This window comes from Hyla sarda, chromosome 10 (assembly GCF_029499605.1).
Source record: "Hyla sarda isolate aHylSar1 chromosome 10, aHylSar1.hap1, whole genome shotgun sequence".
In the NCBI taxonomy this organism is placed as follows: Eukaryota; Metazoa; Chordata; class Amphibia; order Anura; family Hylidae; genus Hyla; species Hyla sarda.
Window position 1 is genome coordinate 20,197,108 of NC_079198.1, and position 15,060 is coordinate 20,212,167.

Genomic DNA, 15,060 nt, shown 5'->3' on the forward strand with positions numbered 1-15,060 from the left:
ATCAGTTGCTGTATACTACAGAGGAAGTTTAGCTGTTCTTTCCTGTCTGACCACAGTGCTCTCTGCTGACACCTCTGTCCATGTCAGGAATTATCCAGAGAAGGAGCAAATCCCCATAGGAAACCTTTCCTGCTCCGGACAGTTCCTGACATAGACAGAGGTGTCAGCAGAGAGCACTGTGGTCAGACAGAAAAGAACTCCCTCTGTAGTATACAGCAGCTGATAAGTACTGGAAGGATTAAGATTTTTTTTATTTTTATTTTTTATAAAGGTAATTCACAAATCTGTTTAACTTTCTGGCACCAGTTGATTTAAAAAAAATCTTTTCCACCAGAGTACTCCTTTAATAATCATTTCTTCCACGTAACCCAAAAAAATACCAGCAAACACTGAATTCTCCTTTCCTTTTATAAATACTGCCCAAATAATCATGACTTACAGTGCCTAAATAAGACATTTGTTGCAAATGGAGTGCAATATATGAAGTGCCCGCACAATATCACCATATAATGCATACCTAGTATCTCACAGTTCTCAAATAACAGCACCCACCTATTACAAACATTTCCTTGATGTAAATTTATGGGAGAAGTGAGAGATACATATATGATACACGATATATAGGCTCAGTTAATGGGGTATTTTGGTATCAGAAAACTGAATTTAATTAAGACTATCACCCCAAGATATATATTTATATATAAAGGTGGTGTTGTCTCAGAAGCTCCTTCCAAGACAACACATCATTCTCTGCAACCTAGCCCTGTCCTATTAGTTATCATGAACTCTGACTAGCCCTACAGCCTATTTCATCATCTACCTGTCATATATCTTTATAGGGTCTGAACAATGCTGAACGGTGCTGAACAATGCCCAAGGCAGAGGAGCATACAGGAAATGAAAAGAAGGTGCTGCAACCTCACTGATGTACAATAGCCTGCTGTAAAGTGAGATGTTCTGCAATAGTTATGGGTAGGGAACGGGCAGGATTGCTGTGAGAGGGAAGATGCTTACCAACAGCTTTACAGAATAATACCAACCCGATTTTACATAATATCAAGAATGATTCAGCAAAAGGGTCAGAAAAACCTGCCAAAAAATGTATGTTTTTATCTCTTTGGGGGTGTTTCTAGAATCTAGGGGCATGGCTTAAAGGGGTTATCCACCATAAGTTGATTTTAGTACATACCTGGCAGACAGTAATAGACATGCTTAGGAAGGATCTGCGCTTGTCTTGGGCTAAATGGCTATGTTGTGAGATTACCATAACACTGTGGCTAGCTTTCTGTGAACTGGTATTTCCTGTTTTCAGTTTTCTTGTTTGCCTACAAATCCCATTTTACCATTTTCCTCCGTCCCACACATCAGCTACCCCACCCATTGAAACATAAATGAGCTGCAGACCTGTGGTTTTCAATCAGGATGCCTACAGCTGTTGCATTACTTGCAGATTGATCCCTCCACCCATTGAAGCAGACAGGCTCCCTGTCATCAGCTGACTAGTGAGTCAGGTCTCGACCGCATTGCAAGCTGGGAAAAATCCGAGACAGCAGTCATTTTGTATGCTGTTAAAAATAAATATTGGGGCGAAAATCACATAAGAATTGTGAGAAAACCATCACACACAGGTACAGATATTATATTATTAACTACACTAACTTTACAGCCCCTGTAGCATAGTCACATAAAATAAAAATTCCCGGAATACCCCTTTAAATATTCTGTTTTGCATTTCAAATGTTAAATGGGCACTGTCAGATACAATACATTTTTATATGATATAAAGCATACAAAAACAATATGTTTTGCAATTGCTTTCATCAGAATTTTTTTAGCATTTCATACTCAAAAAGCCAGTCAAAAAAAGTGGCAACTAGGGGTCCCCCTGTCTCCTGGGACACATACCAGTCCTGCAGTGTCCAGTGGTCATCGACACTTCATGGACACAATGAGTGATTGACAGGGCTGCAGGCATGTCCAGAGCTGCTGTGCTTGCTCCTGGCCCTCTGTGAGTCAGAGCAGAGTGAGGGAGGGGGAGGAGTCATAACAGTGAGGAGAAGAGAGGGACACGCCCCATGCCTCTGCATGGACTGAAACCTCAATGAGCAATGATGGCAAATAAATAAAGGTAATTCTGAGAGAAATATAGGTCGTAGACACATAAAAATTAGATGTACATGATCAGGAGGGGGTACTGAGCAACATATACCAGTTTATTTTTAAAAATTTTATTTATTTATTTTTTATTTTTATTTTTTTTGGGGGGGGATCTGACAGGTATGCTTTAACAAATATTTCATTGGGACCTTTTAGACAATGAGCCAAGGGTTCAACCAAAATCTTAGCTTTGTCAATGAGAAGACCAGGATTACACTATGAATAATTTTTTGTTCAGTCTCCACTGATTCTGATATTTCAGCATAAAGCTCTCCACTGATAAGACTTCAAGTTTTTACCTGCAGGCAGTATATAGTAATCTTTTCCGTCTTTATTGTGGCTTCCCAAGACACTGCATATTATATTAGACCTTAATGAATTGACTGTACAATAGCAGACAATTTCCACAGCTTGAAACTCATTTACAACCCATTCAATCACAGTAATAGAGCAGGGCTGTGTAATCAAGGTGTGCAAAGACAAATGTGTGTTTCGGCTCTCTAGCCCTGCGTAACCACTGCCCAGTCAATCTTGGCTCCAGTAAGGGTACGTGAGATAGTTAATGTACTGTGCATGTCAGGTTAGATGGATGGGGGCGTAATTGCTTCTTCCATCCAAACACTTGGTATGTATTAACATTTACTGGCCACGTCTGTCCTCTGCTCTCCAGGTATGAAGACACAGTAACCCCCTGAGGACACAGCTCTTGGGCCTTAAATTAATACCACCATTTAATATAGAGACATGTCAAACATTTTGATCATCGGGGGTCTAAGTTTTCAGACCTCCACCGATCACTAGAACGAGTGGCTGCTCAGCTGAAGTGATCAAAACGTTTGACAGGTCTCTATATTAAATGGCAGTAATAATTTAATAACTTAACCCCTTAAGGACATGCACCGTAAATGTACGGCACTGCATGGCCCCTCTTAGCGCAAAAGTAAATGTACGGCGCGGCTGTGATACGAGCGCAGGAGCTGCACTCGCTTCGTTCCCGGCGGGTCCCGGCGGCTGTCAGCAGCCGCGCACCCGCCGGTAATGGCAGACATCAGCGATCACGCTGATATCTGCCATTTACCCCTCAGGTGCCATGATCAATACAGATCACGGCATCTGCGGCAGTGCGGCACTTATAATGGCTGATCTGATCGTGCCGCGGGGATCAGATCAGCCAAGATTGTGGACAGAGGTCCCCTCACCTGCCTCCGCCAACTCCCGGGTCTTCTGCACTGATCTGCCTTCCAGCAGACCAAAGCAGAAGATCACCGATAATACTGATCAGTGCTATGCCCTATGCATAGCACTGAACAGTATTAGCAATCTAATGATTGCTATAAATAGTACCCTATGGGGACTAAAAAAAAGTGTAAAATAAATGTTTAAAAAAAGTTTTAAAAAAAGTAAAAAGTAAAAAAAAAATTAAAAAATCCCCTCCCCAATAATGTTTTAAATCACCCTTTTTCCCCATATTAATACATAACAGCATAAAAAAAAGATAAATAATAAACATATTTGGTATCGTTGCATGCGTAAATGTCTGAACTATAAAAATATAATGTTAATGATCCCCTACGGTGAACAGCGTAAATGTATAAAAAAAATGTAATAAAATAAATAAAAATAAATTTCAGCTTTTTTGTCACATCAAACTGTTACATTTTTTTTTTCATAAAAGCGATCAAAAAGTCACATATACACAAATCTGGTACCAAAACAAACTACAGATCATGGTGCAAAAATTAGCCCTCACACATCCCTTATTTTTCTGCATTCCCAATACGGAAAAATAAGAAAGTTAGAGGTGGTCAAAATAGGGCAATTTTAAACATGCTGATTTTGTAAAAAAAAGTTTGAGATTTTTTAAAAACAGTACAATAATAGAAAAGTATGTAACCATGGATATCATTGTAATCTTATTGACCCTGAGAATAAAGAAGACATGTATTTTTAACATAAAGTGTACAGCACGAAAACAAAACGCCCCAAATTTTCTAAATTATGATTTTTGTTTAAATTTCCTCACACAAATTTTTTTTTGAGGGGTTTACCATACATTTTAGGATAAAATGAGTGATGTCATTACAAAGTTCAACTGGTCACGCAAAAAACAAGCCCCATATGGGTCTGGGAATGGAAAAATAAAAGTTATGAATTTTAGAAGGTGAGGAGGAAAAAACAAAAACGCAAAAATAAAATTGGCTGCGTCCTTAAGGTGGAAAACATTTTTTTTTTTTAAATCAACTTGTGCCAGAAAGTTAAACAAATTTGTAAATTACTTCTATTTAAAAATCTTCATCCTTCCAGTACTTATCAGCTGCTGTATGTTCCACAGGAAGTTCTTTTCTTTTGAATTTCTTTTCTCTCTGACCACAGTGGTCTCTGTTGACACCTCTGTCCATGTCAGGAACCATCTAGAACAGGAGAGGTTTGCTATGGGGAATTTTTCCTGCTCTGGACAGCTCCTGACATGGACAGAGGTTTCAGCAGAGAGCACTGTGATCAGATAGAAAATAACTTCTCAACTTCCTCTTGAGCATACAGCATAAAGTACTGGAAGGTTTAAGATTTTTAAATAGAAGTAATTATAAAAGCTGTTTAACTTTCTGGCACCAGTTGATTTAAAAAAAAACCTATTGCTTTCCACCGGAGTACCCCTTTAAGTAAGCCTATGGAGCCATCTCCTGCAACGAGAGAGAAGCACTCAGCCGGGCACTTCTTCTGGATCGTTCCATCCAATGATGGAAGTCCGAACATCCAGACCCCGGGCAATCAAAACTTTGGATGTAATTCTTTAAAGGGGTACTTCCACCCTAGACATATAGGGGATAAGATGTCTAGGGTGGGAGTACCCCTTTAAGGGCACCTATTTTTAGTTATTCTCATCTCTGCATTCTTATTTTTCCATCATCGTAGCTGTAAGAGAGCTTCTTTTTTTTTTTTTGCGAGATGAATAGTATATTTTAACACCACCATTTTGGCACACATAATGTGCTGTATACCAGATATTAAAGAACAAATCAATTTCTGTCAAAATTTTCCCTCAAAATTTGGATTAGTCTAAATCTAATTTTGGGGGATTTATTTAGGATAAATAACCTGCACAGGAGCAGGCAGTCCGGTCAAAAATGATCTGCATAGTGATGCATCTATAATGTGCCTTGTCCTTCAGCCCTTCTAACTGTATTCTGTTCCTACTCACTTGGCCACAGCAAAGGTGTCCACAGCCTTTATGTATTGGGCTACACTTGACTTAAAGGGGTATTCCGCCCCCAGACATCTTATCTGCTATCAAAAGGATAGTGGATAAGATGTCTGATCGAGGGGGTCCCGCTGTTGGGGGCGTCACGCTCCCTCCCATAGACTTGCATTGAGGGGGTGGGGCATGACGTCAAAAGGGGCGGAACCATGATGTAACGATACCCCAGCCCCTGTATCGCCGTCATCAGCCACGGAGCAATCTTTGCTCCATGCAGGAGAGATCGTGGGGGTCCCCAGCAGCGGGACTCCCACTATCAGACATCTTATCCCCTATCCTTTGGATAGGAGATAAGAAGTCTAGGGGCAGAGTACCCCTTTAAGGGTCACCTTTGAGAATTTAGTGGTCTGTATGTATGAACCTCGGTTCTAACTCATTCAAAGTTTCTAATGATCTAACATAAAGTTTTACTAATCATATTATTTGGTATGGAACTTACAGATAACATGAACCTCCATTATATTGGGCTAGTAAAGGATTCCCTGCCTATTTATTTTAGTATCTAATGGGTCCATTCTAGACAAAGTCACTTTTATATTTATTTATATTCATCATCCTCTTCAATGCTCATTTAAAAAATTCTAGTTAAATAATTAAGAAGAATAATAATTAATAATAATTTTTCATGTAAATCAGAGAACCCCCTTGAAATAGCACTCGAGTTCTAGTTCTATGGTTGCCATATAGTCATTTTGCTCCAATGTTTCTACCCAATATCCAGTTATTAAAGAATAAACAAAAAGAGAAATATATTAACTGATGTCTCAATGACCTCAGTCTGGATAGATATGTGGGAAGAGGATAGCTTCAACAGGAACGCCGGTTCCATGTGGTGCTGGCATATGCCTGATGAAGCTGCTGAAGCAGTGAAACGCGTTGCATTCTGGGAAATAGACTACCCTTGCTTTTATCTTACTTTGGCTGCTTGTGTCCTGCACCACGTGGAACCAGCGTTCCTGTTGAAGCTATCCTCTTTCTTCTTTGAGCTGGGGGGCTGCGGACACTTTACATTTCTATGTGCTCACCATTGTTGTGTATATGGGTACACAACCTTCATAGGTGAGCGGCTATACAGCTTTCTTTGTTTTATCCTTGTATCTCTTTTATTACACCACGGAGCGCTCCCATTTCTTTTTACAGATGGATAGGTATGTGGTACTTACAGCACTCCTGGTCTGCTTCTCTCTTCCTAGATAGTGGAGTCAACTAGTCAGACAGTGTATTGTCCACTATTATACTTGGCTTTTCCCGGGGTGGGGAAGATTTTGTCACAAAACTGGTCAAAGCTTTCTCCTGAAAAAAGCAAAAAAAGTTAGTTGATCCATTAATACATGAACCAGATCCAGTTAAAACGGATTTTTCCACCCTCCTATCAGGCAGTATAGGCTCAAGGAAGAGACAATTATTTTGTGCATATATTGTTTTCTAAATTGATTCCCCAACCACTCAAGATAAAGCCTGTGAGTCCTTCCCCTATCAATTATAGGAAAAGCTTTTTCTGCTTTATCTACCACACACAGAGGGGATGGGTAGGGGAAGCGAGACTCCTAAACTTTATCTTGAGTGGTTGAGGGAAACAGGACTCTCAGGCTTTCTCTAATGAGGCATGGAGGAAGAAGCACTCAAGTGGGGTGGTAGGGATGGTAGGACTCAAAAGCTTTCTCTTTTACGGGATAGGGGAAGCAGAACTCACAGCCTTTCTCTACAAGTGAGCGGGAAATGGGAGCATACGCCTTGTGTAATTAAGGGGTTAAAGTTGTTTATGGGACCTTGGGGGGGTTAAAATGGGTGGTTTTCTGGTGGGGTTTTTCTATTGGGGGGCTCAGTAGTCGGGGGGAGGAGGAGCCGGGGGTATTTAAGGGCTGGAAGGGGAGGAGCTAGCCTATTCTGCGGCCACCATCCATGGTGAGGCCTGGCTTCAGGGACATCAGCTGCTGGGGAGCGGAGGGGAGAGGTGTCGGACCCCCCTTCAGGTCAGTGTAAAGGAACGCGCCGCTCCCGAGCACCAGAGCGGCTCAGTCCTGAGGTGGCTCCTTGATTCCGGCTCCAGTTGCGGAGTCAGCGCCGGTTGCGCGTGGTGGGTCGCAGCCCCTTTAGGGGGCGGCTGGTGGTTCCTCTACAGCTGGGCAGTCGACTGGTAGGCTGTTGTTGGCAGTACAATGAGGGATACTGCAAGTTTCTCTCTGAATGTAAATTTAAGCATGAGTGCTCTGGGTGCCCATAGCCTCTCATGTTGTTTTAAGCGGGGAAAGGGGAAGTTGGCTGATTCTTCGCAGCCACAGAGTGATGCTGGTGAGAGTGTCTGAGATGCGCTCGTTTCTAAGGCAGGATCCAGATAGGGCAGCGGCAGGTTTGTTGGAGTTGAGTTTTAGTGAGGTGTTTCGTATCCTTAGTTTGGCTGTGGCGTCGGTCGCTGGGGGGACCGAATTTGGTGACGGCATACCGTTATCCTTTGATTGTGAAGAAAAAGTTTGTCAGGTGAGGTTACTTTGGGTCGTATGGTGGGCCCATTTGCGGATCCGCCCTTTGGTGACCTGGTGGATTCGTCTCTGGGGTTGGCTCCCAAAAGGGAGCCGGGAAAATTTTGGCTGATACATCATTTTTCTTACCCGGCTGTGTCGTCGGTAAATGATGGCATTGATGCGGATGTCTTTTCGGTTTCTTACACGTTCTTTGATGCGGTGGTTCGGTGGGTGCAGAAGTTTGGTAAAGGGGCTTTGTTAGCTAAGACGGATGTTGAGTTGGCATTTCGTTTGTTGCAGGTTCATCCAGATAGTTTTCGTTTGTTGGGGATTCATTGGGGTGGGCAGTATTATGTGAATTGTTGTTTGCCCATCGGTTGTTCTATTTCCTGTGCATATTTTGAAGCGTTTAGTTGTTTTTTGGAGTGGGTGGAGAAACGGGAGGCCAGCTGGTCTTCTGTGCTTCACTATTTGGATGACTTTTTGTTTTTGGGTCCTGCGAGCTCGCGGGTTTGCTCTGTGTTGTTACACACTATGGAGACGGTGTCCCGGCATTTTGTGGTGCTGTTGGTGGCTGACAAAATGAAAGGCCCGGTGACGGTAGTAAAAATATTGAGTATCATCATTGACTATGATCTCATGGAGTGCTGGCTGCACGCAGATAAATTGGAAGATTTGTGCCAGTCCGTGGTTCAGTGTCGCCAGTGTAGGAAGGCGCAGCTGCATGAGGTGCAATCTTTGCTGGGCAAGTAAAATGTTGCCTGTCGGATTCTACCCATGGGGCGGGTTTTTTGTCGGTGCTTGGCCATGGCTATGGCTGGGGTTGCAGTTCCACACCATTTTGTGCCCTTATCTGCGAAAGTGAGGAAGGATCTGGTGGTGTGGGAGTCCTTTTTGTTGGTTTATAACGGTAGGTTGATTTGGATGGCTGCGGTGGTTTAGACAGATGAGTTGGAGTTGTTCACTGATGCCTCTGGGTTGGTTGGTTTTGGGGCGTTTTTTCAGGGGAAGTGGAGTGTGGGCGTGTGGCCTGTGTCCTGGAGGTCAGCAGGGTTGTTGACTAACTTGATTCTGCTTGAATTATTTCCGATAGTTTTGGCTACTGAGATTTGGGGTGAGTGTTTGAAGGATCGTCAGGTGCGCTTTCGTTGCGACAATATGGGGGTCGTGCATGCTATTAATAATCAAGCATCCAGTTCGCCCCCTGTGTTCCACTTGCTACGCAATTTGGTGCTGTGTGGTCTGCTTGTAAATGCTTAGTTTGTGGCGGTGCATGTTCCCGGGGTGGTCCACTCTGTTGCTGACTCTCTTTCTCGTTCACAGTGGGACAGGTTTCATGGACTGGCATTGGATGCAGAGCAGTGTGGGATTCCTTGTCTCGAGCAGCTGTGGGGCATGGTCTGGGATCGGTAGCAGAGTTGATTCAGAGGTCGTTGTCTGACCGCACATGGGCTGAATATTTTAAGGTTTGGTGTGAGTGGGAGCGGCTGTTGGCTAGAGTGGGCGCCTGTGCAACTGCGGATGATTGGGTGTCGGTGGTGTTGTACTTTGTTGACATGTCGTATGAGTTGGGAGTGTCAGTGTCTGGAGTTATGGTGTGCATGTCAGTGTTTGCCTTCTGGTTTGCATCCAAGGTGTTGGTGGATGTGACCTAGCATTTTTTAGTTAAAAGGGCCTAGCGCGGTTATAGGAGGGGGGGTGGTGTGTCCGGATACTCGACGCCCAGTGTCCTTTGATCTTTTGTTTTTTTTGGCTAGCAGGGATGGGTCCTTCCTGTCCCGTTTTCCAGTTTGTGACCGTTTTTTCGGCAGTGTCTGGCAGCGCAGGGTTTGGTGCCGGGGGATTATAGTTCCCATTCCTTCAGGATTGGCACTGCTACGGAGGAGGCGCTGTGGGGTTTGAGAGGCTGATCGCATAAGGCAGATAGGGTGGTGGGAGTCGGACCGGTTCTGCCTGTATGTGCATCCTCACCTTTTGTAGGGGGCTGTTATTTTGGTGGGGTTTGCATGACCTGGGGTAATTTTTTATGTGGCTTGAATTTTCGTTTGCTTGTGTTTTTCAGATCCTTCTCCTTGTTTGGTGTGGATTCTTGGACATTTACATGTGCGCAGGGGAGCACGTCGTGCTGAAGTGCGTCCTGATGGGAGGCAGTTGGGGTTTGACAAGTCGGTGGCTGTATTGTGTTGGATTGGCTTGGGAGGTATGTAATGTTGTCAGTTGTTGAGGGAGGCTCAGTTTCATGCTGCGCTTGATCGTCCTCTGGATGTGCTCATGGTGCATGCAGGGGGAAATGATATGGGCTTGCGTTTGTAGTCCAGTTTCCCTGGTATTACGGTAGTGTGGTCTGACGTGGTGGCTAGGAGGATGTGGCGCTACGCTAGGTCAGTGGACCGCTAGAACAAAGTTATGGTGAAATTGAATCAGGAGGTGGGCCGTTTTGTGTGCCGCAATCGAGGGATTGTGGTTCGCCATGTGGAATTGGAGGGTGAGCCAGGTGAGTTTTTGACGGATGATGGTGTGCATCTGAATGTGATTGGTTCGGATCTGTGGGCCCTGGCACTGCAGAAGGGCATCAAAACGGTTGTTCAGGTGTGGCAGTTTGTGCGGTGTCTCTCTCTTTCATCTGTGGCAGGTCTAAGGGTCCTTGGAGGTGTGTATGGTTTAAAATATTGTTAAGGCACTGAGCAATGTGGGAGCCCTTGGGTCAGGGAGTTGCAGCCAAGGGTAAAAGGAACATTTAGTGCCTTGGTTTAGTGAAATTTCCGAATACAGTTGAGACCATCAGGGACCCTTCTTTCATTTCAGTCATGTTATGTATATTCTATTGATATTGTTAATATTGTTATTTATAATATTTACAGGGAATGGTAGGTGGTACATGGGGGTAGTTTATTGGTTATTTGGCCATATCCTAAGTACGTATCTAAAATCCATCCAGTCATGGGAGCATTCGGAGCGGGGTTAAAGTTGTTTATGGGACCTTGGGGGGTTAAAATGGGTGGTTTTCTGGTGGGGTCAGGGGGAGGAGGAGCATTGGGGGTATTTAATGGCTGGAAAGGGAGGAGCTAGCCAGTGGTGGGAAAGTTAGGTGAAGAAGTCCAGCCTTTATGTTTGAGGTTTGGTTAGTTTGGGAGGCAGGTCTAAGGGTCCTTGGAGGTGTTAATGGTTTTAAATATTGTTGAGATTATGGAAATGGAGAAGAGTTTGATCGTCAGTTGTTATGGTACAGCTGGACTGGGCCTCCTGGTGGTTTTTAGGGGCCCCAGGAGCTTTGGATGGAAACAGGCACTGAGCGATGTGGGTGCCCTTGGGTCAGGGAGTTGCGGCCAAGGATAAAAGGAACATTTAGTGCCTTCGGTTTGGTGAAATTTCTGAATACAGTTGAGACCTCCAGGGACCCTTTCTTTCATTTCGGTCACTTTATGTATATTCTGTTAATATTGGTAATATTGTTATTTATAATATTTACATGTTTATAATGGTGTTAAATAAATTGGCTAAAAAGCCCATTTCTCCAACCAAGTCTTGTGTATTTTATAGGAAAAAGGGGTGGTTGGAGGGAAGGAATGGTAGGTGGTACGTGGGGGTAGTTTATTGGTTATTTGGCCATACCCAAATACGTACGTATCTTAAATCCCTTCAGTCAAGCAGAACTCCCAGGCTTTCTCTATTAATGTATGGGGAAACATGACTCCCAGGCTTTCTCTATTAATGTATGGGGAAACATGACTCACAGGCTTTCTCTATTAATGTATGGGGAAACATGACTCACAGGCTTTCTCAACAATTTAGTGGAGGAATCAGGACTCACAGGTTTTTTCTATTAATAGATAGGCGAAGCAGGCTCCCAGGCGTTCTCTATGTGTGGATGGGTAAATCAGGACTCACAGGCTTTCTCTATGTGTGGGTGGGGGAAGCAGGACTCACAGGCTTTTCTGATGAGTCCCGGCAGCAGGTGAAAAACTTTTTAAGTTAAAACACTGAATAATATCATTAAAAAAATCACCAAGTTCAGAGTCTCTCCTAATATCATATACTGCCCTCAGATTAAAGACTGAGTCACTTTAAATGACTTTGTAGTACATCATAGACTTCCACATATGCAACTGTATTTCGATAACAATTCAAAATAAAGAAAATACGGATATAAATACAGTGCATAGAAATGTATACAGGCTCCTTGCTGAAAGCATACTAGCGCATGTAGCATTAGATATGTATAACTGATGTGATTATGTCATAAATGACAAATATACGTTTATGCCACTTAGACAGTACAGATAACCGATATCTTTCCAAACAGGATTGGGCATTGTAGTTGTGATCCAAACCAGATGCATTTACCTCAACAAGTTGATGCCAGTGCTCAATAGGTTTTCTGGGATTCGCCAGCATCTCATTCCAATGTTCCCTTCCAGGCATGTCGGCATCACCGCCCACACGACACATTCCAATAACCTCATTGTGACCTATACTGTATGAGGGCAATGAAATATGGGGATTACATTTCACTTATCTGATTGAAAATCAACATTTTTGTTTAATTCTTTTATAAAGTAACATCAAAAGCACAGCAGAGCTTCTCATGGGATAGTACTTCTGGTTATGTCAATTTGCCCTTCAATATTGGGTGAAAGATAGGGGCAATCTTGCTCACCTTTTGTGGTTGTGTGCCAGACACAACCACCTATGATAGCGTATGAGGTCGGTGCAGCCACCCGGGTTTCAGGGGGCCTCAGCCGAAAGTGGAGACATCAAGAAAGAGCAGGAAAAATCCACGGGTCTTCGGCGCAATCTGTATGAAGTACTCACAGTCTGTGATGTATAGTGTTGGGCGGCATAGGCCATATTCGAATTCGCAATATTTCGCGAATATATGGAAGAATATTCGTCATATATTCGCTAAATTCGCATATTTGGAATATTCGCGTTTTATTTTTGCATATGCGAAAATTTGCATCTGCGGAAATTTGCATATGTGAAAATTTGCATATGCAAAAATTTGCATAAACGAAATTCACATATGCAAAAATTCGTACGCCAGTCTCACACAGTAGTATTAGAGCCTTCTTTACACAACACAAGCTGGAAGCAGAGAGGGATGATTACTGTGTTGTGTACTGTGAAAAAACAAACAAACAAAAAACGAATATTCGGAATTGCGAATATGCCACATTCGCGAATAAAATTTGCATTGCGAATACTCGCGAGAAACACTAGTGATGTATATAAAGAAAGTCCATTTATTAAGAAGCTGAAGAAAACAAACGCGTTTCGAGGCCTTTGCTAGCCTCTTTATCAATGTTAAAATGGCATTAACATGCCATTTTAACATTGATAAAGAGGCTAGCAAAGGCCTCGAAACACGTTTGTTTGCTTTGGCACCTTAATAAATGGACTTTCTTTATATACATTATGGACTGTGAGTACTTCATACAAATTGCCTCGAAGACCTGTGGATTTTTCCTGCTCTCTCTTGATTGCTATAGTGCTAACATCTAATTAATCATGTAGTGGAGTTCTTCCTCCAAAAATTTGTGGCAATTCCACATCAAATATATCACAGCTCATAAACCCCCCCCCCCCCCCTTTTTAAAATGGTTATATTTTATTGATATGCATTAAAAAGAATATAGAAATCCCCCACAAACAATAAATAATAAATGGTGACTCAAAACCCAACCAAATCCCTACCACCTCAAAAACTATTCAGCAAGCGGTCAGACCACATTTATTGTAAATTAACTCTTGTGAACCTCACCGGATGTATTTACATTCCACCATTAATTCTCAATAGAATACAAGATTATTAATTGTGGCCCGCACCTCAACCAGATACACCCAGTGATTAATACCATAAAAGATCCTACTTTAAAATTGTTCCGACGCGTTTCCCCCCCCCCCCCCCCTGCGATATTGAGGTTTCTCAAGGAACATAAAAAAACGGTGATGTGGCCCTATAATATGGGCAGTTGTAAGCCGCCACAGGATTTGCCTGACCCTTAATGATGCCCCAGATACAGCAGATATAGATCCAATCAATCCGACCAGCAGCGGCCTGGCCAGAAAGTTAAACAGATTTGTAAATTACTTCTATTTAAAAATCTTAACCCTTCCAGTACTTATCAGCTGTATGCTCCACAGAAAGTTATTTTCTTGTTGAATTTCTTTCCAGTCTGATCACAGTGCTCTCTGATGACACCTCTGTCCATGTCAGGAACTGTCCAGAGCAGGAGAGGTTTGCTATGGGGATTTGCTCCTACTCTGGACAGTTCCTAAAATGTTTTCCACCGGAGTACCCCCTTAAGCAGAGAATTTTTTGCATTATTAATAGTTATATTTATGGTTACAGATGGCAGTAACAGTAGAAGACAATAGCAGAAAGTGTTTAATATCCAAAATACTGACTACTGCTTTAAAGGGGTTATCAAGGAATAGAAAAACAGAGCTACATTTGTTCCAAAAACAGCACCACCCCTGTTGTCAGGTTGTTGAGAATGCAACTTGGCTCTATTCACTTCAATGGAACTAAGCTGCAATACCTCACACAACCTGAGGACAGTGGTGGCACTGTTTTTGGAAGAAATTAGCTCAGGTTTTCTATTACTGGATAACCCCTTTAAGTAAAATGTGAGTAGATCAATTTACATTGATATCTTTATACAGGTTGGAAGTCTTACAAGGTTCCAATTCTCCATATAAAAACACTGATAAATTATAAAATTCAGTTTTCCGGCTGTCACCTCTTCTGCATACAGATCAATACAACTCACATTGAGCTCAATGCTTATTGCATATAGAATAAGCATCCCCTAGTGGTGGCCATTTTACTCTATGGCTCTTTGATGAGAAGTAAGGGATCTGGCCAATACTCAATTTTGGAGAAAAATGTCTTAAAGGAGATTTTAGCATTTACCTGCCAGACATTAATGGACATGCTAAGGGAGGATCTGCGCTTGTCTTGGAGCTAAATGGCTATGTTGTGAGATTACCAAAGCGCTATGGCTATCTTTTTGTGAACTGGTTATCTCCTGTTGGAGTGTCCTTCTTCAACTACAAATCCCATAGTTCCTTGTTTGTAAGTATGAGGTCACTTTCCTCCCTCCCACACATCAGCCACCCCACCCATTGAAACACATATGAGCTGCATTTCATGCAATAGACCAGTGTTTTCTAACCAGAGTG

The 15,060-nt window shown here is 42.7% G+C and overlaps 1 protein-coding gene across 5 annotated transcripts in view; it reads right to left on the bottom strand.

The window, feature by feature from the left end:
• The window catches only part of SYT3 (synaptotagmin 3), a 223,479-nt gene that overhangs the window by 14,137 nt on the left and 194,282 nt on the right, over window positions 1-15,060 (bottom strand). For all 5 annotated transcript variants that reach the window (XM_056541858.1, XM_056541857.1, XM_056541860.1 and 2 more), the window contains 2 exons: window positions 12,220-12,349; window positions 6,577-6,706 (listed from right to left, as the gene is read on the bottom strand). In XM_056541858.1, coding sequence (XP_056397833.1) covers window positions 6,620-6,706; window positions 12,220-12,349 — 217 coding nt within the window. In that variant the 3' untranslated portion in view covers window positions 6,577-6,619. The remainder of the gene's footprint in view (window positions 1-6,576; window positions 6,707-12,219; window positions 12,350-15,060) is intronic.